The 27587-nt window shown below is 34.5% G+C and overlaps 1 protein-coding gene across 3 annotated transcripts in view; it reads right to left on the bottom strand.

Annotated features, from left to right (window-relative positions):
- The window catches only part of LOC149804168 (plexin-A2-like), a 328681-nt gene that overhangs the window by 216334 nt on the left and 84760 nt on the right, over positions 1 to 27587 (bottom strand). For all 3 annotated transcript variants that reach the window (XR_016420317.1, XM_089954145.1, XM_089954146.1), the window contains exon 4: positions 25297 to 25425. Coding sequence is in view for 2 of the 3 variants with exons in the window: in XM_089954145.1 (XP_089810271.1) it covers positions 25297 to 25425 (129 nt within the window). In the remaining variant the exon portion in view is untranslated. The remainder of the gene's footprint in view (positions 1 to 25296; positions 25426 to 27587) is intronic.

Genomic DNA, 27587 nt, shown 5'->3' with positions numbered 1-27587 from the left:
TAGGGTACCAGTTTCTGTGAATTATGTGGTTGTCACAAACCATGAATTAAAGACCTTGAGATTAGTGATCCTTCGTGCTGTCACAAACCATGAAATAAAGACCCAGTTACTAGTGATGTTTTGTGGTTGCCCAAACCATGAAATAAAGACCCAGTTACTAGTGATCTTTTGTAGCTGCCACAAACACATTAATTAAAGACCAAGTAAATAGCGATCGTTTGTGTTGCCAAAAAATGTAAATTATAGACACAATAAAAGTAGTGATCATTCGTGTTGCCACAAGATGTGACTTATAGGCCCAGCAAACAGTGATCCTGTGTTGCCACAAATCATGAATTAAAGACCTGGTAAGTAATGATCCTTTGCATTGCCAAAAAGGATGAATTAAAGTCTCAGTGAATAGCAATACTGTGTTACCAAAAAACATGAATTAAAGACCCAGTAAATAGTGACCCTTCATTAAACATGACTTGTGTTTTGAAAACACATATGCTTCCAAAACCCCAACAATTTAAAAATTTAAAAAAGTCTGAAATATTTCTATAATGATATAAAAATGAGTTCTGTCAGATAGTTTGGTTTTGCTTAATTGTCAAAATAACAAAAGTACCAAAACTGTAAAAAAATAACAAAGTTGTGATAATGGTCTGAAAACGAAAGTCATCTACATATCAATACAAACGTGCTTGCCACACTGCCTAGTGTCTACCTAAGTCATCTACATATCAATACAAACGTGCTTGCCACATTGCCTAGTGTCCACCTAAGTCATCTACATATCAATACAAACGTGCTTGCCACACTGCCTAGTGTCCACCTAAGTCATCTACATATCAATACAAACATGCTTGCCACACTGCCTAGTGTCTACCTAAGTCACCTACATATCAATACAAACGTGCTTGCCACACTGCCTAGTGTCTACCTAAAGTGGTTTATGCTTAATCATGTTAAAGTGTATTTAGTCAAGACAGTCAAACAACTTCACAAAAATTGAAATTTTGCTTCCCTGTTTCATATTAAACTTTGCTGTGGAACTATTTAAGTGAAAGAACAATAAACAGTTCTCAAGTGACATCATCAGCAGCTATATCTGTTGCATGCTGGCAGATTTACCGTTGAGTTTATATGGTGTTTGCAAGCTGAAAAAAATGTACTGAATCTCAAGATACTGTTATAAAAAATAATGCATAAGCAGAACACAAATCAGGCTTTCTGTTAGTATCTACATTTTGTAATTTATAAGTGTGCCTTGTTCAAAATTGTCAATTTTGGTGGTCCCATATAGAAGAAACTGCCTGGTTACACATCTTCCAGGTCAAATGGCAAGAATATTGTCTTTTTAGTGACCTTATCAGGAAGCACTTATACTGTATGCCCCTGTTTCATATTAAACTTCAATGTGGAGCTATTTAAGTCACAGAACAATAATGTCTCCCTTTTCATATTAAACTTCAATGCGGAGTTGTTTAAGTCACAGAACAATAATGTGTCCTTTTTCATATTAAACAATAATGTGTCCCTTTTCATATTAAACAATAATGTGGAGCTACCAGCATGACACAAAATTCATAAACTTCAACTAGATAGATCAAGTTTCAAAGGAAGAAAAATCAAGTTCTGAACTAATGTATATTAATAAACTTAGAAGTATCTAAGATGATCCGCTTCTAGCAGCAATTTATTTATTTTGCTCTAAGCAGATAAAGTTTATATACAATATATCAATGATGCATCTAATGCTTTGTTAAAAGCAATATCTTTTCAAGCAAAATTAATTAAAATGCCAAGTTCTTCTTCCAAACAAATTGCAGTTCTTAAGTCTTTAAAAGTACATTACTTCGATTTTTATCAAGCATACTTTACAATATAAATTGCTTTGATTTCCATCAAGAATACTTAACAATATAAATTGCTTTGATTTCCATCAAGCATACTTCACAATATAAATTGCTTTGATTTCCATCAAGCATACTTTACAATATACATTGCTTTGATTTCCATCAAGCATACTTTACAATATAAATTGCTTTGATTTCCATCAAGCATACTTTACAATATACATTGCTTTGATTTCCATCAAGCATACTTTACAATATACATTGCTTTGATATCCATCAAGCATACTTTACAATATAAATTGCTTTGATTTCCATCAAGCATACTTTACAATATAAATTGCTTTGATATCCATCAAGCATACTTTACAATATAAATTGCTTTGATTTCCATCAAGCATACTTTAAAGTATGTAAGCCTGCTGTTTGCCCTCAAGAAAGAATTTCTTCCAAAGACAAGTTCCAATTTTCTGTTAAAGGCAAGTTTCAATTACTTGGCTCTGATATATATATATATATATATATATATATATATACACACACACACACTTTCTATATAAAGACAATAATTTGCCCCCTGAAGAAAGACACCCACTGTAAGAAAATGCTTCTGACATACCAAGAGTCATAAATCATATTTAAAAAAACTTCCACATTATAAAGGCAGGTTCTAACAGCTGTTCAATTAGGATTAAATTGTGCAAACTCTCTAAATACACCTGATGCCTAGTCATTCACGTTTTACTATAGAGTAAACCACTCAGCAGGGCTCAGCCATTTCAAAAAGATACCCATCATCAGTCTGCCACTATCTGCTGTACAGTGTTTTGAAGTTAGATCATCCAAAGGTAATGGCTGCTGATTCAGTGTCCATGTACAAGCCAAGTCCCTGTACAAGACAACTCCCTATCAAGTCCATGTACATGACAACTTCCTATCAAGTCCATGTACAAGACAACTTCCTATCAAGTCCATGTACAAGACAACTTCCTGTCAAGTCTATGTACAAGACAACTTAATGTCAAGTCCATGTACAAGACAACTTCAAATCAAGTCCATGTACAAGATAACTTCATATGAAGTCCATGTACATGACAACTTCATATCAAGTCCATGTACAAGACAACTTCCTATCAAGTCCATGTACAAGATAACTTCATATCAAGTCCATGTACACGACAACTTCAAATCAAGTCCATGTACAACTTCCTATCAAGTCCATGTACAAGACAACTTCATATCAACTCCATGTACAAGACAACTTCATATCAAGTCCATGTACAAGACAACTTCATATCAAGTCCATGTACATGACAACTTCAAATCAAGTCCATGTACAAGACAACTTCATATCAAGTCCATGTACAAGACAACTTCATATCAAGTCCATGTACATGACAACTTCAAATCAAGTCCATGTACATGACAACTTCCTATCAAGTCCATGTACATGACAACTTCCTATCAGGTCCATGTACAAGACAACTTCCTATCAAGTCCATGCACAAGACAACTTCCTATCAAGTCCATGTACATGACTTCATATCATGTCCATGTACAAGACAACTTCACATCAAGTCCATGTATAAGATAACTTCCTATCAAGTCCATGTACAAGACAACTTCCTATCAAGTCCATTTGCAAAACATCTTCCTATTAGGTCCATGTACAAAGACAACTCCTAGTCAAGTCCATGTACAACTTCCTATCAAGTCCACATACAAGACAACTTCCTATAAAGTCCGCATAAATGACATGTCATTATCAAGTACTTGATGTAAAGGTGTTTGCAATTATGCAACAACAACATAAACCCAGCTGTATAAGATAACTTCCTATCAGGCCCATGTATATGACAACTTCCTATCAAGTCCATGTACAAGACAACTTCCTATCAAGTCCATGTACAAGACAACTTCCTATCAAGTCCATGTACATGACAACTTCCTATCAAGTCCATGTACATGACAACTTCCTATCAAGTCCATGTACATAATAACTTCCTATCAAGTCCATGTACATGATAACTTCCTATCAAGTCCATGTACATATCTTCATATCAAGTCCATGTACAAGACAACTTCCTATCAAGTCCATGTACATGACAATTTCCTATCAAGTCCATGTACATGACAACTTCCTATCAAGTCCATGTACATGACAACTTCCTATCTGGTCCATGTGCAAGACAACTTCCTATCAAGTCCATGTACAAGACAACTTCCTACCAGGTCCATGCACAAGACAACTTCCTATCAAGTCCATTTACAAGACAACTTCCTGTCAAGTCCATGTACAACCCCCTATCAAGTCCACATACAAGACAACTTCCTATTAAGTCCACATAAATGACATGTCATTATCAAGTACTTGATGCAAAGGTGTTTGCAATTATGCAACAACAAAAACCCCAGCCTGGCAGTATATTACAATACAGTCCCCTGGACAGTACATTTTAATCACGTCCCCTGTAGGTCGGCAGCCTATTTTGCATTCAAGTCCCATGGAGCTGGACAGCCTATTCAAATAGTCTCCACAAATGCGCTACTTTATTTGAAATTAATACATGTAATAACAAGCTCTGTCAAATATCACCTTCAATACTTGTTCAAAGTAAGATTACAAAATGGGCAAAAAATACATAAACAAAATTTTAAAAAATAGGTTTTACTAAAGGTTTTTCAAAGCAAGTGACAACTATTTATTATGTTGTCATGAAAAAGAACAATGTTAAATAGTTCTAAAGTCAGTCCCTGTGATTCATACATATTTAAGTGATTGCTAAATGAAAAGAATTTTCATACTGTATGAAGTCCCTGTGATTCATACATATTTAAGTGATTGCTAAATGAAAAGAATTTTCATACTGTACGCAGTCCCTGTGATTCATACATGTTTAAGTGATTGCTAAATGAAAAGAATTTTCATACTGTATGCAGTCTCTCTGATTCATACATGTTTAAGTGATTGCTAAATGAAAAGAATTTTCATACTGTATGCAGTCCCTGTGATTCATACATGTTTAAGTGATTGCTAAATGAAAAGAATTTTCATACTGTATGCAGTCCCTCTGATTCAATTATGTTTAAGTAATTGCTAAATGAAAAGAATTTTCATACTGTATGCAGTCCCTCTGATTCATACATGTTTAAATGATTGCTAAATGAAAAGAGAATTTTCATACTGTATGCAGTCCCTCTGATTCATACATGTTTAAGTGATTGCTAAATTAAAAGAGAATTTTCATATTGAATGCAGTCCCTGTGATTCATACATGTTTAAGTGTTTGTTAAATGAAAAGAATTTTCATACTGTATGCAGTCCCTCTGATTCATACTTGTTAAGTGATTGCTAAATGAAAATAATATTATTCAAACTCGTACAAAATTTAATGAAAGCACTCAAAATAAAATGTTGCCTGTCATGCAATGCAACAAACATGCTTCATGTGTGGACCAAAGCAAGTTATTTAAGTGTCTTGCATTATGATGAACCACCCACCCACCAACAGCTGTTCTTACCACCACCAATCACCCCCTACCAATGGCTTGTCTTACCACCACCAACCACCCCCCTACCAATGACCTGTCTTACCACCCTCAATTACCCACCCACCAATACTTGTTGTTACCATTAATGATCACCAATCGCTGTTCTCACCATCACCAATTACCCATCCACAGTTGTTCTTACCACAAACAATTTTTTCCTCTCTTCTTTTTTTTTACAAAGTAAAATATGAGCCAGTTATAAAAGCCACAGGTTGTAATCCACTTGATTTATTGTAAGATAGAAGACAAAAGTCCTGGAAAGGGGGGGGGGGTACTGCTATGCTTGAATCTGATGAGCAATCAAACTAACTCTTTATCAGTGCAAAGTTCAACTTATCTCATAATTAGCCTAGAACAGCACACATCCCATCTGTAAAGAGATTCATTTACATGGTGTGGGTTCTTTGCCAAGTTTGAGGACTTGAGAAACTATGTAAACTAGGTGTCTATTTACAAGCACATGCATTAGAATTTTGGCATCCTTCGCCAGTAATTTTTGTGTGTGCAAATATGCAGTTAAACTGACTAATGTGACAACACAGACAACATCAACAATAACTTGGCTCAATAAGGTTTCTAAGCTTGAACTACGCACAAAGCATGGGAATTAATTTTAGAAACCTAGTAAATGTATAATCAGTTTCTTGTTGTTGTCAATTCTGGGGGATATTCTAATCAGTAGTGACATATACCAGCAGGCGGAGAAGAGGAATCAAAAGTGAAAGCGTGTCTATAAACAGGGCAGATGGGGGTGGGGGGACAACCAGGGATATATCCCTGGGGCCTGGGCCAAACAACACTTTTAATTTTATAAAAGAAATTTTTTGTTTGAACAAGAACTAGGAGAGGCCCATGTGTTTCTTACCCCAAAGCCTGTGATTATTCTCTATGGTCCTGTCTATAAATATAATGTTCAATACTTTTACACAAAAGTGTGGAGGGGCTTGGGACTGCCTGGGCTTGGAATATAAATCTTTTCACTTGTCAGTGGATGGATATCCATAGGTCTTGGTCTTCTATTGACAAGGATAATGTACCATTGAAAGATGGTAATGCAAAATTTCCCATAATATTGAAATAGTATACTGTTACAAAACTGACAAGATCTTGAGTACAAAGACTTTTCAATATGATTAAAATCAGATCTCCAGTGTTCTATGTGAGGATCTGACAGCAACCGCTTAGGGTCATGTTCTGGTGACCTTTGATTTAGCCATTGGAAATGCAGATTTCAGAAATTTGAAAGTGAATCAAATTGTTTGGCACAGATTGATCCGTTTCAGTTATACTGCTCAGTCTCCCAAATGTAAAAGTGTAAGACTTCATCTGACTGCTTGATAAATATAGCAATTATGGTATTAACATAAGTGACCAGAATATGACCTCTAAGCGGTCCATGTCAGATCTTCATGGACAACAGTGGAGATCAGATTTTATTCAGATTGAAATACTTTTTAAAACAATATCAGAAAAAGTGTTTTCATGAAAGTGTTAATGCCACAAGCCCAGGGCCATTATTCAGATAATCTTTCAACAAATAGTCTTGATGCTGTAAAAGAGTGAATATCAAATTATCCAACTGTTTTTTCAGCATAAAAGCATTCTGAAACAAAATATTTACTATGCTCTTGTGAATATGGCATGCATTAATGATTACATTAATTTTTTTAAAACCCATCTTTAACAGTTTTCTGAAGCAATCATAATGACAATAATTAAACAATGATATCTGACCAAAGACTTCATAAACAGATGTTTAATATTACCCAGTTCATATTTTGAGCTTGCCTTACTGATAAAGAGCATTTAGTAATCACGGGGGTCAAAGTACCTCCATTAAGCCCAATGAATCGGATTGAGAATGCTCAAACATCAGGGTCCCATGTGCATTTGAAGCATCTGTCTAGCATTTAGCCAGAAATGTTTCATCTCACACATTAGGCATGACATCACTGTATTAGATTGGAAAACTATGTTATTAAAATATCAAACAGATCATGAAATGGATTATAACCATATTGTTATCATAGTCATATTATGGGCTCTACTTAAAATATTGAGCAGACAGCATAGAACTGAATTGGCTGATAGACACACATCAATATAGTACACTCTGAGATCTTTACACACAGATTTCTATAGTATAACATGAGACCTGCTTTACACACAGATCACTATAGTATAACATGAGACCTGCTTTACACACAGATCACTGTAGCATACTTTGAGACCTGCCTTACACACAGATCACTATAGTATAATCAGACCTGCTTTACAGATCACTATAGTATAATATGAGACCTGCTTTACCGATCACTATAGTATGAGACCTGCTTTACAGATCGCTATAGCATAATATGAGACCTGCTTTACAGATCACTATAGTATAATATGAGACCTGCTTTACAGATCACTATAGTATAATATGAGACCTGCTTTACAGATCACTATAGTATAATATGAGACCTGCTTTACAGATCACTATAGTATAATATGAGACCTGCTTTACAGATCACTATAGTAAATTATGAGACCTGCTTTACACAGAGATCACTATAGTATAATATGAGACCTGCTTTACAGATCACTATAGTATAATATGAGACCTGCTTTACAGATCACTATAGTATAATGAGACCTGCTTTACAGATCACTATAGTAAATTATGAGACCTGCTTTACAGAGATCACTATAGTACAATATGAGACCTGCTTTGCAGATCACTATAGTATGAGAACTGCTTTACAGATCACTATAGTATAATATGAGACCTGCTTTACAGATCACTATAGTAAATTATGAGACCTGCTTTACACAGAGATCACTAAAGTATAATATGAGACCTGCTTTACAGATCACTATAGTATAATATGAGACCTGCTTTACATACCACTGAAGTATAATATGAGACCTGCTTTACAGATCACTATAGCATAATATGAGACCTGCTTTACAGATCACTATAGTATAATATGAGACCTGGTTTACAGATCACTATAGTATAATATGAGACCTGCTTTACAGATCACTATAGCATAATATGAGACCTGCTTTACAGATCACTATAGTATAATATGAGACCTGCTTTACAGATCACTATAGTATAATATGAGACCTGCTTTACAGAGATCACTATAGTATAATATGAGACCTGCTTTACACAGAGATCACTATAATATACTATGAGACCTGCTTTAGACAGAGATCGCTATGGTACTCTAAGAACTGCTTTATACTCAGATCAATAATTCAGAGACCTGGATCACACAGATCAATATGGTACAATTGGATACCTGCTTTTAACACAGTTGAATAAGATACACTCTGAGACCTGCTGTCAACAGGGATGAATATAGAACACTGAGATCTGCTTATACATGGAATAATACTGTACTGAGAGCCCTTTTAAACATGGGTGAATATGGTACACTTTCCCATTCTCTATACAAGGCTGAATGACACACTGTGAGACCTGCTTTATAATCAATAAATACAGTACATTATCTATGGAAGAAAATGGTACAGTTTGAGACCCACTAAATAAATATGGATCAAAATGGTACACTTATATTTGTTGAATGTGTAGATAAATACTGTACACTCTGAGACATGGTTTATGTAGATATAAATATAGTACACTCTGAGACCTGGTTTATAGAGAGTTAAATATGGTATACTCGGAGGACTGCTTTAAGCAGAGAAAAATATGGAACACTCTGAGACATGCTTCATATAGAGATAATATGGTACACTCCTAGACTCGAACCCATGCAGACAGAGGTGAGATGGCAGTGATCCATAACTGAGAGCGCTTTAGACTCGCCCACCCACCCCAGAAATGTCACTAACTAGATAGGTGTCTATTATAAAAGAGACAATTTCAACAAAATCAAAAGAATTATTGTATTAACCTTTGCATACATCAAACACAAAATTGGAAAATTGGAATATTAGGACATGCATGAAAATGGAAGTAATATACCTACTTGTAGAGGTTTAAGGTACTACCACTATACCAGTTTATTGCAGTAATTTTTCCAGAGGAACCTAGCACTGTACCAGTACTTTGGTAGTTTCCATTAGTAACTAGTAATTGGAAATTTTCTGAATAATCTTATTTAAAAATTTAATTATATTAACAGCATATTTCATAACAAAATAATAATAAAAATTGTATATTTTTTTTAAAAAACTGTTTTAAACATTAATTTTGAAAATTACAAATAAAATTCTATAATAAGATCCTTTAATCACACATTTGGTGGGACAGTGCTAATAAGCATACACTTTCTACTGACTCCCCCAAATCATGTTTGTAACTGCAGTTGATAAAGTTTCTCAAGTAAATATGGTATAAACATTTTTTACACGTGTCATGTAGTGGTCAAATGGGATGTTGAGAAACATACTGGAACAAATCCAAGTCCTGGAAAAAAATTTGGATTGAGAAAAAAAAACGTCATAATTAAGGTATTTACTAGTCCACTTAATATTTTTTCATTTGTCAAGTCAGTGTATTTTATGACTACTAGATCTATCTCATATATATTTTCCTCCAGTGTTGGCATCCAACTCAAAGTTTCCATGCCTATTATATCAATAGTATAGTTAGTAAATTTAAGGTTTCAGTGTCAACACTTTCCATTTGTATCAGCAAGTGCTCAAATTTCAGCACAACTTATTTTACAGGCTGTTAGCTACAGTGTAAGCTTAATCAACTCACTCTACAGGCTGTTAGCTACAGTGTAAGCTTAATTAACTCACTCTACAGGCTGTTAGCTACAGCATAAGTTTAATCAACTCATTTGACCAGGCCGTTAGCTATAGTGTAAGCTTGATCAACTCACTTTACAGGCTGTTAGCTATAGTGTAAGCTTAATCAACTCACTCTACAGACTGTTAGCTACAGCATACGTTTAATCAACTCACTCTACAGGCTGTTAGCTACAGCATAAGTTTAATCAACTCATTTGACAGGCTGTTTGCTACAGTGTAAGTTTAATCAACTCACTTTACAGGCTGTTAGCTACAGTGTAAGTTTAATCAACTCACTCTACAGCTTTAGGATTACAATTTATACAGCAATCAGCATTCACAATACAAATTCATTATTTACTATAAGGTACTGACCATTTAATGGGGGGGGGGTGACTGTGATTTTCTTTTGAGCCAAGATGTTTTATTTTCTTTCATATGAAGATAATTTTCTAAAAATAATATAATATATAATAATGGATATAATATGGTGTTATTTTGCTATAAATCAGAGCAAGATGGAAATTTTCAAAAAGAGTCCAAGGCTCCTGCACCAGAAGATATAATTGGTCTCTAATATAACTGTGGAATACCATGGTAAATTGGTCCCTAATATAACTGTGGTATAACCATGGTAAAATGGTCTCTAATATAACTGTGGTATACCCTGGTAAACTGGTCCTTAATATAACTGTGGTATACCATGGTAAATTGGTCCCTAATATAACTGTGGTATACCATGGTAAATTGGTCTCTAATATAACTGTGGTATACCATGGTAAACTGGTCCCTAATATAACTGTGGCATACCATGGTAAATATAATGTAGTATGTTCAGAAATACCACACTATACTGTGGTACAAACTTTTTTGTGGTATCCAGCTTCACTTACTGGCAAACACCTGCAAAGATTTTGTTTTGTCTTTCTTTTTTTTCCTACTGTTTTTAAAGTTGACCTGTCAGGTAAAAAACTAGCTAATTAACCCAGGGCAGTAATTACCCTTAATACACTGTACATAATAACAAGGATAATCTTATTTTTCAAAATGCATTAATCCATTTCAATTCTTGCAGATGTTGATTGCTGTGATGAAAAAGGTCAATTATGGGATTGTACCTGTTAATTAAAATATAGATAATACATCAAACCAAGGCTGCTACATCTGAGCAACAGGACATTAATGTGGATTCTTGAGTAACGATGTCAAAACTAAAAACCAATCATAATTTTTGTTAATTAAATCAAAACATGAAGAAAAAAAACCCAAAGATAAATAATCCCCACCCATCCCCAAAAGACAATTCATCATACTATTCAAATCTTTCCAACACTTTTGTGTATTCACTTTTATGCACATCTATGCCATACCTTAATTTTAGCCAGAAACACTGTCATGTGGAGCTCTGCATGAAATGGTGGCTATATTGAAAAGGCAATGGGATGATTCTTTCACTGTAAGTGACACATTTATTGGAAAGTGTATGATTAAATTATATATTTCAAGCAAAAACGTGAAAGTACTTTTAGAGAAATAAAATACCTACTAATATACAAATGAAGCAAAACCTCATCTCTATTTAATTACTGGCAATTAACTGAATATTAAAAAGTGTTTAAAAAATCAATGTAGCAATGAAATTTGTTGTCTGAAAACAAAGAAATACAGAATATACACAATACACTGATGGTAAACTCTCCAACATCCTTAATTAAACCTTAGGAAACAGCAGATAATTTATATTATGATTTCACAACTCATCTTCAATTTGATAGACTGCTTATCCGCCTATGAATCATTTTGCATAAACAGATTCCAGCAGGACAGTAAAGAACTGATATGCAGTCTGCAGCAATCTAAAATGATATCAATTATGCTGATAGCATGGCAATAGACAAACCATAACAATGAATATTCAGAGGTTACTGTCATTTTGTCTTCATTTTGCAAATATTGACTTTAAATTCCAAACAGATTATAGTAATGAACTCGAGGCTATTAATAGGCTGAAGTAAATTAATGTTTATGAATAAATGAGATTCTGTTTGAAGCAGACCTTGGGAATTATTGTATGAATTATTATCTACATCAAATCTTTCTCAATACAACAGAATCACATAGTTAGTCATTAAGCCATATCTTTCACCTAATTTGGAATCAAGAAGTACCTAGGGGCAATCAAAATTTAGAATCAAATAGGTACTCAAAGGCAATTAGAATTTAGAATCAAACAGGTACATACTCATGGGCAACCATAATTTTGAATCACACAGGTACTCAAGGGCAATCAGAATTCAGAATCACACAGGTACTCAAGGGCAATCAGAATTTAGAATCAAGCAGGTACTCAAGAGCAATCAGAATTTAGGATCAAGCAGGTACTCAAGGGCAATTAAAATTTTGAATCAAGCAGGTACTCAAGGGCAATTAGAATTTTGAATCAAACAGGTACCCAAGGGCAATCAAAATTTAGAATCAAACATGTACTCAAGGGTAATCAGAATAAGTAATCATTCATGGAGGCTATCATGTCCTTTAAAACCATTCCTTATTATGACCTGCTAGTTTGGGTCCATAATTCTTGTTCATGATATGTTCCAAACAGTGCTATATGTATAGCAAGAATGATAAAAGATTACATCTATGTATATATATGGGTGGGTGGGTGGCTAGCTGGATGGATGGATTATGTACGTATGCATGTATGTATGAATGCATGTATGTGTGTATGTTGGAGAGGAGTGGGTGCAGGAAGTAAGTAAAACACCAGTCAAACAATAGTATTTATGCAATTAATTTTGTCAAAAAATAATGTTTAATCAAGGAAAAAAAAGATAATACTAAGCATTGTGTTGTTTTCTTTAAATTCATATTATCATATAGTTGATGTTCCAATCCAGTGTTTAAAATGTGTTCATGAGGTCCATACACACACACATACACATAAATATAAAGAGAGAGAGAGAGACTTTTTATGTATAAAGAAAAGAAAAAAAAACAGGTGTATCAAATTACTAAACAGTTGTGTTAGCCCTCAAGCCTCAGAAGCTAATCGTAAAAAAATATGCAAGACCACTTTCTGGTATTTTGAATCACCACTGTAAAATCTCATGGGTACAACTTATTTATTCATTGGATGGGACACGTGTAATCTTGTGGAACATTACTGCATGTTTGGAAACAAAATATTCCAGACAGGCTTGCATAACTTATCTTGCTTCTTATCTTTCTACTTGTTCAGACAAGAAATCAAGATAAGATGTCTGTGCATCCTACATTCTGGCCATACTTTGCACTCTGGGTAATTGAGTGCTTTTTACAATTATAATTGCAGCACAGATCCATTAAGAAAAGTTGAATCACTCTTGAAGTAAAGATGGGGGGCAGATATTAATCCCAGCAAATCTACTGATACAGATAAATAAGCATTAATATTCACAACGGCATTAGTTTTCCCTGAATACACAACAGAAAATCAAAAATGAAAAGTCATATCAATATTAAAGTGTACACATTGCATGAGTGTACACATTGTGGGAACAGTCTGAGTATACACACTGAAGGTGTACACATTGTGGCAGTGTGCACATTGTAGGAGTGTACACATTGTGGGAATGTGGTGATGGCACATTATAGTGGCAGAAAATTGCTTTTGTCATATAATAAATTTGTTTTCTATACACAGCAAAATGTTCGTTCATTTAATTCTTGGGAATCTGAATAAAACTGAGGTCTTCATATAATATCACTGACACTGATTAAGGTTCCTGTTCTGGCAATTATTAGAATTCCCTGTCGAGTTACTTTTAGTATTACATTTTGTGCTGGAGAGTTTATAATTGGAAATTAAAAGTTCCGAATAACATTTTTCACTTTAATAAATGTGAAAGTTGTGATCTGATTCAAAAATCTAAAGTTCAACAGAACATTGATTTGTTATATAATGGTTCACACCATTTTATAAAAATAATGGGTAAGAACTTTCCAAGAACTTTCGTGGAAAAATGTCTTTAAATGTAAGGACCAAACATTTCCTGTTTCCAGTTAGTTCTTTGTTTATCGTTCAATAAACAAAAAGATCTGTTAGTAACTGTCACAAGAAAGCTGATATTACCAATTAAAATTTTAAAAATAAAAAGTAAAGACTTTTTAAAAAAATTTCCATTATTTTATATTAAAGAGTAAGCATGTTTCTAGCCTTGCTAGGACTGAATAAAAGGTAAGCATGTTTCCACTTTGAAAGGACTGAATAAAAGGTAAGCATGTTTCCACTTTTGAAGGACTGAATAAAAGGTAAGCATATTTCCACTTTGAAAGGACTGAATAAAAGGTAATCATGTTTCCACTTTGAAAGGACTGAATAAAAGGTAATCATGTTTCCACTTTGAAAGGACTGAATAAAAGGTAAGCATATTTCCACTTTGAAAGGACTGAATAAAAGGTAAGCGTATTTCCACTTTTGAAGGGACTGAATAAAAGGTAAGCATATTTCCACTTTGAAAGGACTCGTACGAACCATGTATAGCCGTCTGTCAGATTTCCATGATGTCACTGGAGATCTAAATTTTGGGGTCCAGAGAAATCAGTCTACCTATGCATATGGAACATAACTGCCATCTATGGGTAAAAGTATGAACTTTAGACACAGTATCTGTGCTATGAAAACAAATATCAATGATTGCCAATTTTATCAATCATATTTTTTTTAAAAAAAGGAAAGAAAAGAAAATGACAATATGTACCAATTCTATTAATTGAAATTTGATGGCTGTCAGAGTGTTGTTTCACACAACAATGTATGGAATATTTTATTTATGTAATCAAGCAAATTGAAACTGGAGTTTTCGGAACTGTAGTAGCTCAGATGATTGAGTGCTGGATTCACAATCCAAGGGCATGGATTCATTACCAACAAAGGCCAGCTTAGATTCATAATCCAAGGGGCATGGATTCATTACCAACAAAGGCCAGCTTAGATTCATAATCCAAGGGGCATGGATTCATTACCAACAAAGGCCTGCTTAGATTCATAATCCAAGGGGCATGGATTCATTACCAACAAAGGCCAGCTTAGATTCATAATCCAAGGGGCATGGATTCATTACCAACAAAGGCCAGCTTAGATTCATAATCCAAGGGGCATGGATTCATTACCAACAAAGGCCAGCTTAGATTCATAATCCAAGGGGCATGGATTCATTACCAACAAAGGCCAGCTTAGATTCATAATCCAAGGGGCATGGATTCATTACCAACAAAGGCCAGCTTAGATTCATAATCCAAGGGGCATGGATTCATTACCAACAAAGGCCAGCTTAGATTGGCAGCCACGTTCTTGGAAATGCACTTAGTGTCCATTTTCTCAGTATGATACAGCAACATTGTTTTGAAAGTACTGAAAAAAAAATAACAAAATAACCAACCATCTGGATCATTTATTTTTGCAGCAATTTCAATTCCAGACATGTGACAGCATAAGATGAAAGTATGCTTTCAGAATCCTCATCAGCTTTTAGCACATCATCACCTTCTTTCCACACATCTTTCCATTCTTATCCAAGAAATTAAGAGACGCATCTAAAGTACTGAACAATCTGGCCAGATTGATTTCCAACATTTCCTAAAATCATTCTATTAGGTCTAAAGTTATTACCGTAGCACAGGGTAACACAAGTTATACAACTCTATACAATTAGTCAAGGATCTTAAACCCAGCAGATTCCAAAATTATCAGCACTGCTGAATATAACAGTTGCCATATTAATTTCAAACTTCTTTCTCTATGTGGGTGCATATCACAGAATCCATTAGGATAAGTTATATCAAACTGAAGTATTAATTCTGGATCTTGTATCAAAGACACCAAATCCACTGATTCAAAAACTATTAACACCACACTGGATCTTGTATCAAAGACACCAAATCCACCGATTCAAAAACTTTTAACACCACACTGGATCTTGTATCAAAGACACCAAATCCACTGACTAAAAAACTGACACCAAATCCACCGACTCAAAAACTATTAACACCACAATGGATCTTGTATCAAAGACACCAAATCCACTGATTCAAAAACTATTAACACCACAACTGGTGATTACAGTATTTGACCTGTGGATACTTCAGGAGCATTAGACAAGTTTCCATGTATATAATCTGCAGTAAATGGAAAATGACTTAATCATGGAATTACATCCAATACATTTTACACTGAAAGTAAATATTCTTTCTCACTTGTACTTGATCATACACTGCTCTTGCTTTTATCAACTCCATAAAGCTCAATATCGGAAAGGTTCACACATTAATTCTACATATTCCCAAGTATGGGAAATCATTCTATCGACAATGAGACAATGACATTGGACTTTGCTGAATACACATATTATTTACACGAGTTTTTGTCAATGAACAGAATTAACTGATAATTGGCTTCATCACATTACAGTGAAAAGGAAATTAAATTCTCTGAATTTACTGTGTTTTTTGTTGAGTGGCATTCAATTCTAAATTTCATAGCTGCTGCAAACCACAAATTTAAATACTTAAGTAACAGTAATTCTACTGTGAAACAATAAGACGCAACCAACAGTAATTCTGCTGTGAAAACAACTGGACACAACCACAGTAATTCTACTGTGAAAACAACTTGACTCAATCAACAGTAATTCTACTGTTAAAACAATAGGACTCGACCAACAGTAATTCTGCTGTGAAAACAACTGGACTCAATCAACAGTAATTATACCGTGAAAGCAACAGGACTTGACCAACAGTAATTCTACTGTAAAAACAATAGGACTTGACAACAGTAATTCTACTGTGTAAACAATAGGGCTTGATCAACAGTAATTCTGCTGTGAAAACAATAGGACTTTACCAACAGTAATTCTACTGTGAAAACAATAGGACTTGACCAACAGTAACTCTACTGTGTTGTGCTTGAGTTCTGTGGGGTTAAATGACATTTTCTTTTCAGTACATAATATTTGATACATGGCAGTCAGTATAACTGATGGAAGAGATGACAACGAGCTCGGGAAGACCCTAACCCATGAGAATCTACTGGCAAGATTTCTCACATATCCACACCAGATGGACAAAGACCTCAACTCCTCTGGACAGTTGAGGTACAGGAGTGATCTGTGAAGCTAAGCACCTTAGATCACTCAACCACCTGGGGGTCTGATAAGATAAGAGATCCTCTCATATGTTTCACTTTATTTACCAGTTATTAGTAAGTAATATGAAATACAGTATACTAATTATTAGTAAGTAATATGAAATACAGCATACCAATTATTAGTAAGTAATATGAAATACAGTATACCAATTATTAGTAAGTAATATGAAATACAGCATACCAATTATTAGTAAGTAATATGAAATACAGTAATATGAAATACTGTATAAAAATTATTAGTAACTAATATGAAATACAGTATACCAATTATTAGCAAGTAATATGAAATACAGCATACCAATTATTAGCAAGAAAAATGAAATACAGTATAACAATTATTAGTAAGTAATATGAAATACAGTATACCAATTATTAGCAAGTAATATGAAATACAGTATACCAATTATTAGCAAGTAATATGAAATACAGTAATATGAAATACTGTATACCAATTATTAGCAAGTAATATGAAATACAGCATACCAATTATTAGCAAGTAATATGAAATACAGTATACCAATTATTAGCAAGTAATATGAAATACAGTATACCATCTTATAGCAAGACCACCTCATAATGAAGTATCTGATAAATATAATTTTTATTACAACTTCATGAAATGGGATTCAAGGCCACTTTAAAACAGGAAATGTATGTACAAGGAAGGGACTTAGAGTGAGGGAGTGATGTATTAAAACTGGAAATGTGTGTATAATGGAGGGAATTAGAGTGAGGGAGTGATGTCTTAAAACAGGAAATGTGTGTATAATGAAGGGACTTTCAGTGAGGGAGTGCTGTATCATACATTTTTAGTAAGATAAATTAAATACAGAGAATCACTGAGACAATGATACTAAGGAAACTCACAAAATATACGGAATTTGAAGAACAGTTTCAGGAATACACCAACAGAGAGAACTGAACTGTACAATTTTTTAAATTAGTCATTGCTGTGCTGATTTTAAAAACAATACCAATGGAAGATGGTAAATTTTGTTTAATTAATTTACAGGACCAGCTCAGGTAAATTAAATTAATCATAATCATGCATAATGCTGTATCCTAGTACCATTATTGTAAACGATCTGTTTACATGATTATTTCAGTCTGACTTCTGCAATATAAAGGTGGGACAGCATTAGCTGTAACTGAAGAGAAATTATATCTTGTTCTGTCACATGATCACTGTAACAGCACAAATCATTAATTTCTTTCAAAACCAAAACTATTAAGTTATACAACTCTGTAGTGTAGCATTGTCTGTTTTTACTTAAAACAAGTCATTCATCATGACAAGACATTTATCACATGAAATATGCCATCTGTGTGAAAACAGGTGCTATTTGTTTTCAACTCCCAACATGCAATTTTTCATGTCAGTTAAAGATATGTTAAACATGGTAATGTCAGCTTGTCTGCTAATTTTTCTTCTCCATTTAATTTTGTCTAATAAAATTTGTACAGCATTAATGTAAGGCACTACTGTGTGAAAACAGGTGTGCTGATTCAGGCAGCTGTAGGATTAGATATTTCCCTGTACAGATCAGATAACGAGATAATGCAAAAAGCTACAAATCCATTGCATGTGAACCCTAAAATCTGCTGTATACATTTTGTTCTAACCATGAGCATACTCTCTTCCACCTCGGTTGATATTTCAAAGTCATTTCAGTGACAACAACTTCCTTCACATGTCACATCTGCCAACTTTCATTGACATTTAAAAGATGTACGTTTATTATACGAGAAATTATTCAGAAGTAATGTTGATAATTTCTTTTTTCTTCATGTAACATTAATCATTTCTTTCACGCCAACAGCCACAGGTGTCTGCCAGAGTCAAAGGTTTCAACTATCACAGGTGTCTGCCAGAGTCAAAGGTTTCAACTATCACAGGTGTCTGCCAGAGTCAAAGGTTTCAACTATCACAGGTGTCTGCCAGAGTCAAAGGTTTCAACTATCACAGGTCTTTATCAGATTGTGGTCCTAGGCTTTAAATATAATATAAAATGTTTCCATCTGTGCCAGATATGCAACCCCATGTATCACAATCAGTTTGGGGTCTCTGCTGTCAGACAAAATCCTAAGTATAACCAAAGAGTAATCTACCCTGATCTGTCCGTACTTTACATGACAGCAGAACTAGGTCATTATTGTTGTTAGTTGGTGCATGTTATACAAACGTGGCCAAAACCATTCACTGTCACAGTTTCTAGTAAGATGGTTCACAGTAATGCGTATCTGTGATGTGTCATTTGAAATTTTAATTAAGCTTTAACAATTTTTCAGTCATATCGCTATGATGTCTGCAGTGTCACAGTTTATAATGATGTCTAGCACTGAAGCATCATGCCACAGACATGTAGCGTCATTTCCTACCCGGTCACATTATCCAGACACCAGGGTGACCAGTCCTAGCACTAACCTCATAATGCTGAGTGCCAAGAGGCAGCTGCTAGTACCATTTTTATAAGTCTTTGGTACGACTCAGTCTGGGTTCAAACTTTTGACCTCCTGCATCTGTGGTTCACAGTAATGAATGCCACAGTCACTTTTTCCACATGAAACAAGAATTGACAGAAGTATGAATAATATTGCTGTAAAAGCTGAGTAAATATTTATTGGTTACTTCATTTGTATTGGAGAATATGAACAAGTTTTTCAAGTTTTTCGGATGGAAATACTGCATGACCTTGGGAGTGCAGTATATCTATCCAACAAAATGAATTCATATTTTCCAATACAATGCAGTAATCTTTTTATTATATGCTCATTTTCTTATTCTACCTAAGGCTTAATTATATAAACAAAAATACACTACAAGAAACAAAGTAACAATGTATCCCATAATCCAAACTAAATACACAAGCACAGATTCATCATTACACAACATTATTAATGTGCACATAACTGCGCCCAGATAAATTTGAATTTAGTAGTGACCTAGACTTAACTTTCGAAAGAAAATGGCATTTTGGTCTACTTAAAATTGAAATTGTGAATGAATGCGCATTGCAACAACTTTTCCATTTGATCTGGAATGAACAGATTTTGGTAATTTTGTTGATTCTACGAAATTTTGTGACTATGGACTGGATTTATCTGTACCAATTCTTCATAAAATACATCGGATTTCAGTGGTGATGGAGCAGCGTGTTGACATCTGCAAGTGAGTTTCTGTTGTCATCGAATGTTTGAAATCATAATGTGGGGAAAATATGAAGTCTTTCAATTGCAATTATCAAAAAGAGGCTATGGAATATGTTTATTTCATTTTGAGTGCAGTAAGGAGAATGTAATTGCACTTGGAATATAGTTGAAATTACAGTACAATTTCGAAATGTGTAATCAAGCTTGAGAACCCATGACGTGGCTCATGTAATTCGAATTTGCAGAACTAAGAAAGTCCATCTTGAGGAAATTCAGGATGTATAACTGTAAGTATATTTTTTGCCATTCCTATTACCAGTTAAAGTAGACAGTTTATGCCTTGTCACTTGCATGTTATTTGTAGGAACCCAGCAATTTTATAAAATCTGGCATCTATCGCCCACCAAAATCGAAAACATTGTTAACGCAGAATGAGTCAAAGCAGCTGCTATGTGGCAGTCCATGAAACATCTGCTACAGTTCATTCAGAAACAAATTTAATCAACCAAAACGTAAAGCACCTACTACGTGGATGTACAGGATTTGTTTACAAAGTAGTTAACATACAGCCATCGGTGTGCATTTCTGATATCATGTTCAGTCACCTGCTTTGTTGATGAAAAAAATTTGCTGACTCAATGAATTCATCCACATTGTCAACACTGGCATCTCTACTTTCAAATGACTCAAAATTTGGTTTGCTTCATCCACAGACAAATAAAATAAATCAAAAGTGTTAGCGTCTGCATCCACTGTTTGTTTACAAACAGAAAGTAGTTTCTTTATTCACGCAAGTTAAATATGAAGTGCGTGCAAGTGCAATATTGTAAAATATTGCACGATTCTGCCAATGTAAAGTTAATGGAGCAAAAAATGAGCATATAATAAAATAGACAACTTCATAGGAGAACTTAATGTTGATACAACTATTGCAAGCAGTGGACAACTATGTTACTATGTAAAAATGCATTTTTCCTACTATACATCTTTAAAAATTCTCTGACACTTGGTGAGTTATATGTATAGAAGCCATAGCTTATGGACTGTTTGTTTTAATTCTGTCAAATCAAAGTTACGGAAATGGTGTATTTTAATGCTAGCAAATCAAATTTACCTAAATGGTGTATTTTTGTATTCAAATCAAAGTTACGTAAATGGTGTATTTTTGTAAATTCAAATGAAAGTTATAAAAATGGTGTATTTTTGTGGAATCAAAAGCATGGAGATTTAATATCTGAAGGCCATAAAAAAGTAATCAATTAGATTAACAAAGTAACCCCATTTAGTGGGTAATATCAATTAGATTAACAAAGTAACCCCATTTAGTGGGTAATATCAATTAGATTAACAGAGCAACTCCATTTAGTCAGTAATATCAATTAGATTAACAAAGTAACCCCATTTAGTGGGCAATATGAATTAGATTAACAGAGCAACTCCATTTAGTCGGTAATATCAATTAGATTAACAAAGTAACCCCATTTAGTGGCATTATGAATTAGATTAACAGAGCAACTCCATTTAGTTGGTAATATCAATTAGATTAATAAAGCAACCCCATTCAGTGGGTAATATCAATTGGATTAACAAAGTAACCCCATTTTGTGGGTAATATCAAATAGATTAACAAAGCAACCCCATTCAGTGGGTAATATCAATTAGATTAACAAAGCAAACCCATTTAGTGGGTAATATCAATTAGATTAACAAAGTAACCCCATTTTGTGGGTACTATCAATTAGATTAACAAAGCAACCCCATTCAGTGGGTAATATCAATTGGATTAACAAAGTAACCCCATTTTGTGGGTAATATGAAATAGATTAACAAAGCAACCCCATTCAGTGGGTAATATCAATTAGATTAACAAAGCAAACCCATTTAGTGGGTAATATCAATTAGATTAACAAAGTAACCCCATTTAGTGGGTAATATCAATTAGATTAACAAAGTAACCCCATTTAGTGGATAATATCAATTAGATTAACAAAGCAACCCCATTTAGTGGGTAATATCAATTAGATTAATAAAGCAACCCCATTTAGTGGGTAATATCAATTAGATTAATAAAGCAACCCCATTTAGTGGGTAATATCAATTAGATTAATAAAGCAAACCCATTTAGTGGGTAATATCAATTAGATTAATAAAGCAAACCCATTTAGTGGGTAATATCAATTAGATTAACAAAGCAAACCCATTTAGTGGGTAATATCAATTAGATTAATAAAGCAACCCCATTTAGTGGGTAATATCAATCAGATTAACAAAGTAACCCCATTTAGTGGGTAATATCAATTAAATTAATAAAGCAAACCCATTTAGTGGGTAATATCAATTAGATTAATAAAGCAACCCAATTTAGTGGGTAATATCAATTAGATTAACAGAGCAACTCCATTCAGTGGGTAGTAATATCAAATAAAAGAACAGTTATATTGGATTTGTTGCTTTTATCCCAGGAATATCAAATTAGCTAGTTTTGTTTTCCGAAGAGCAATACTGAATGATGTTACTGGCAATGGTCATGCCACAAACTATTATTGTTTGAGTAGCACAATTAGAGAATGGCTTTCTTGATCATTACTGTCATTGTATCTTCAATCTATAAATTCCTCCTTCCTAAAGAAAATCATTGGTCGTCTCAGTGAAATGTTCAATTAGCAAACATTTATGAGTAAATTTGCTGCCTCTGACGATGACTCACTCGGATAAATCAACCAAATGTCATATTTCCAGATTCTTTCTTGTATCATACTGGCTGAAACACTTGGGAATGGCAATGCTGCTTCTTTTGACCCCAAGATCAGCTATAATTATATGTAAATATCTGCTATTAGTCTCCATTCCGCTTCATCCATAACTGTCAGATGTTTGATACAAAATAATTAAATAAGCGTACAGAATTGTATCTACTGACTGTCTAGAGATCCAGGAACACAACTGGGTTTGCATCCACATATAGTGGGGACATTACTAGTCAAATTTTTGCTGGCATTCCATCCACTTCTATTCTAGTCAGCCAATAAATATGATCTATGTGTAATTTTTAAATTGATAAAACAGGCATACAGTACAAAGATCCATATCAGAAAAATGCATTCATTAAGGACAGAACAGCACTCAAGCTGTATCTTACAGTTTGTGCAAATTTCTGCTTTCCCCATCTTACAATACTGTACAACTATCCAAACTTCAAAAACTTCAGAAATCATGTAATCACTGTTATACTAAATACACAGAAAATTAATTTATTTTTGTGGCAACCAATTTTCATGGTTTTGCAAATAGCCAGTTTTTGGGGTACCAAAATTCATGGATCTGGGAACGATTCCTGTTCAGAAAAATTGTTCATTGGTGTCCTGAAATTCATGATTTTGCAGGGAAGAAAGAACTCATTAAAATTTGGTGCCCACATATTCCTACTATACATCAAACTCTACATATACCTACTGCATACCAAACTCTACTTATCCCTACTGATATCCAAAACTCTACATATCTCTACTGCATACCAAACTCTACATATCTCTGCTGCATACCAAACTCTACATATCACTCCTATATATTAAACTCTGCATATCCATCCTGTGTTATAAACTCTACATATCCATCCTGTGTTATAAACTCTACATATCCCAACTGTATTATAAACTCTACATATCCATCCTGTGTTATAAACTCTACATATCCCAACTGTATTATAAACTCTACATATCCCTACTGTATTATAAACTCTACATACCCGTACTGTATTATAAACTCTACACACCCATACTGTATTATAAACTCTACATATCCCTACTGTATTATAAATTTTACATATCCCTACTGTATTATAAACTTCACATACACCTACTGTATTATAAACTCCACATACACCTACTGTCCTGCACTGAGACACATAATCATGCAGTTTACACTGTCCTGCACTGAGACACATAATCATGCAGTTTACACTGTCCTGCACTGAGACACATAAACATGCAGTTTACATTGTCCTGCACTGAGACACATAAACATGCAGTTTACACTGTCCTGCACTGAGACACATAATCATGCAGTTTACACTGTCCTGCACTGAGACACATAAACATGCAGTTTACACTGTCCTGCACTGAGACACATAAACATGCAGTTTACACTGTCCTGCACTGAGACACATAAACATGCAGATTACACTGTCCTGCACTGAGACACATAATCATGCAGTTTACACTGTCCTGCACTGAGACACATAAACATGCAGTTTACATTGTCCTGCACTGAGACACATAAACATGCAGTTTACACTGTCCTGCACTGAGACACATAAACATGCAGTTTACACTGTCCTGCACTGAGACACACAATCATGCAGTTTACACTGTCCTGCACTGAGACACATAAACATGCAGTTTACATTGTCCTGCACTGAGACACATAAACATGCAGTTTACACTGTCCTGCACTGAGACACATAAACATGCAGATTACACTGTCCTGCACTGAGACACATCAAATTAAGAGTAAACTGATGCTGATATGACCATCCATTCAGGAGAAGTAGTGATACGATTTTCAAAATGGCCACTGTGGTGGCCATATTGGCCGACCAAGGAGCATCATTTTCATTGGCCGACCAAGGAGCATCATTTTCATTTAATACTGGTTATAGCATGTGATGCATGTGTGTGTAACATTTCATGGACATCATAAAAGCAGTTTAGGAGAAGTAGGAACAACTAACTTATGGTATCAGACAGACGGGCCTTGGGCAGCCAACCATCCCAAAAGATGTTTTGGTCTATTACCAGTAATGCTAAAATTATTTACCTTTCTATCCGTAAGTGCATAGAGGTGTCGTCTGTCTGAATCAAAGAACATGTCAGCATAAATCTTGCTTCCATCTTCCACAGTCATATCCTCATAGGATGTAGCCATCTGCACTGACTTGACCGCAACCTAAAAAAGTCAAGAGCTCATACATACAAGCTACTATTTGCATTTTATGGGATCCTATCTCAAGCAAAAATTAAAGACTTTTAAAAGTGGTATCTGATATTCATGTTACATAAGAGCACTAACTAAATTTAGCAATAAAGAAACAGTTGGTTGTTTGGTTTTTGTTGGCACACTTTCAGCATTTTATTGGCTATAGCATGCTGAGGGAATGGAAACTAAGTGCCTTTCCAAAGAACACAACAACAGCTGACCCCAGTTTTCTTCCATGGGTACTAATTCTGTGACACTTGGATTACAGTTCTGATCTTTGACCAATGAGCAAATGTGGCTCCCAAGGATGAAGAAAGTCTTGAATCTGATGTATTCATTATTTACAACAAATGACATCTTCGCTAGCTAAGGTAAGGGTTGAGGCGGATGTATTCATTATTTACAACAAATGTCATCTTCGCTAGCTAAGGTTCCCATATGATAACCCTATCTAAACCTTGGTGTATGGAGCAGATATTTCGGTGAGAATTTCAATGTATGTGGCAGCAAGCCACCACATCCAATCAAAATTAAGCTGTTCAAATTTGAAAACTGTTCCTACATGATCGAGACAAGAGGAGCACACAACTTGAATGGACCAATAAATAAGCAATTGTACATTGCTGGTCTGTGTTTGTACAAATACCGTTCACCCACATACACCTATAATGGCTTCCCTCTGGTACATAGTCATCCTTTCAATCTTAAATTTACAAAGCATCCTTTTTAAGTCAATTACCTTCACCATTTCTGGCCATTGTACAATGCACCGCTGTTACATGCTACTGGATAATTGGCACTATATACTAAGGGTGGGAGCTCGTAAAATCCAATAGATGTCACTAGGACAAAGCACTAAAATACCTGTTTCGATCCGCTATGGTGTAGACACGGTTATCATACTGGAACCTTGGCTAGCGAAGATAAAATGTGCCTAAGTTGTTACTTGAACTTGACCCTAACCCTGACCCTAACCCTGACCATTCTGGATGGAACTGAATTCATTTCATAATGCTAATTAATGTCAAGAACTAGCTCTAAGCATGACATAAATTTGATAGCTACATGCAAAAGGTTGAAATGTAATAAAAATGGACAATAATAACCACTGTCTTACAATAAAAATCTAAAACAGATCAAATGTCTGGAACACTAAGATAAAAAGCAGATGTTCAGTTCAATAATATGCACAATTATAAAATGACATTTCATAGCTAAAAGACAGCAATTCCAAATTTTTTAATTTGTTTAGGTAGCTATGAAAGAAAATGTATCACAATATATGAAAAACCAGTTTATACAATTTCTATTAGACTGAGACTGATTACTGAGACAAATATCCTATTGCTGTCCCATCATCCTAATGGTGGAAAATTCACATTATGCTGGCTACTTGTGGATAAATTAGAGACAACCATATCTGCATATTGCAGCACTAGTAAACATTATTGATTTGCACACTATGCTGGCTGGTTGCACATGTTATTGATTTGTACACTATACTGGCTGGTTGCAAATGTTATTGATTTGTACACTATGCTGGCTGGTTGCAAATGTTATTGATTTGTACACTATGCTGGCTGGTTGTAAATGTTATTGATTTGTACACTATGCTGGCTGGTTGCACTTGTTATTGATTTGTACACTATACTGGCTGATTGCAAATGTTATTGATTTGTACACTATGCTGGCTGGTTGCAAATGTTATTTATTTGTACACTATGCTGGCTGGTTGCACACGTTATTGATTTGTACACTATACTGGCTGGTTGCAAATGTTATTGATTTGTACACTATACTTGCTGGTTGCAAATGTTATTGATTTGTACACTATGCTGGCTGGTTGCAAATGTTATTGATTATGAGAAGTTACAGAGTTTTGTCGATTTTGGTCACTAGTGGATTTAATATATTTGTTCTTTCAATTGTCCACCTGGTATCTCAGGGGAATGTTTCCTTACTTATTGTAAGCATGTGGGCAATGGGACTTGTCATGCCCTGACATAATGGGCTGACGGACAGTGGACATGTGTCTTGCCCTTACTTGCCCTGACATACTGGACTACTGTACAGTGGACATGTCGGTATATGAAAATCTTACTCCATCAAGATTTGTGTTATGCATAGTACTG

Source organism: Sinohyriopsis cumingii, chromosome 3, assembly GCF_028554795.1.
Source record: "Sinohyriopsis cumingii isolate HCF-2022 chromosome 3, ASM2855479v2, whole genome shotgun sequence".
NCBI classification, from domain to species: domain Eukaryota; kingdom Metazoa; phylum Mollusca; class Bivalvia; order Unionida; family Unionidae; genus Sinohyriopsis; species Sinohyriopsis cumingii.
This window is presented reverse-complemented; position numbering and strand designations above follow the sequence as displayed.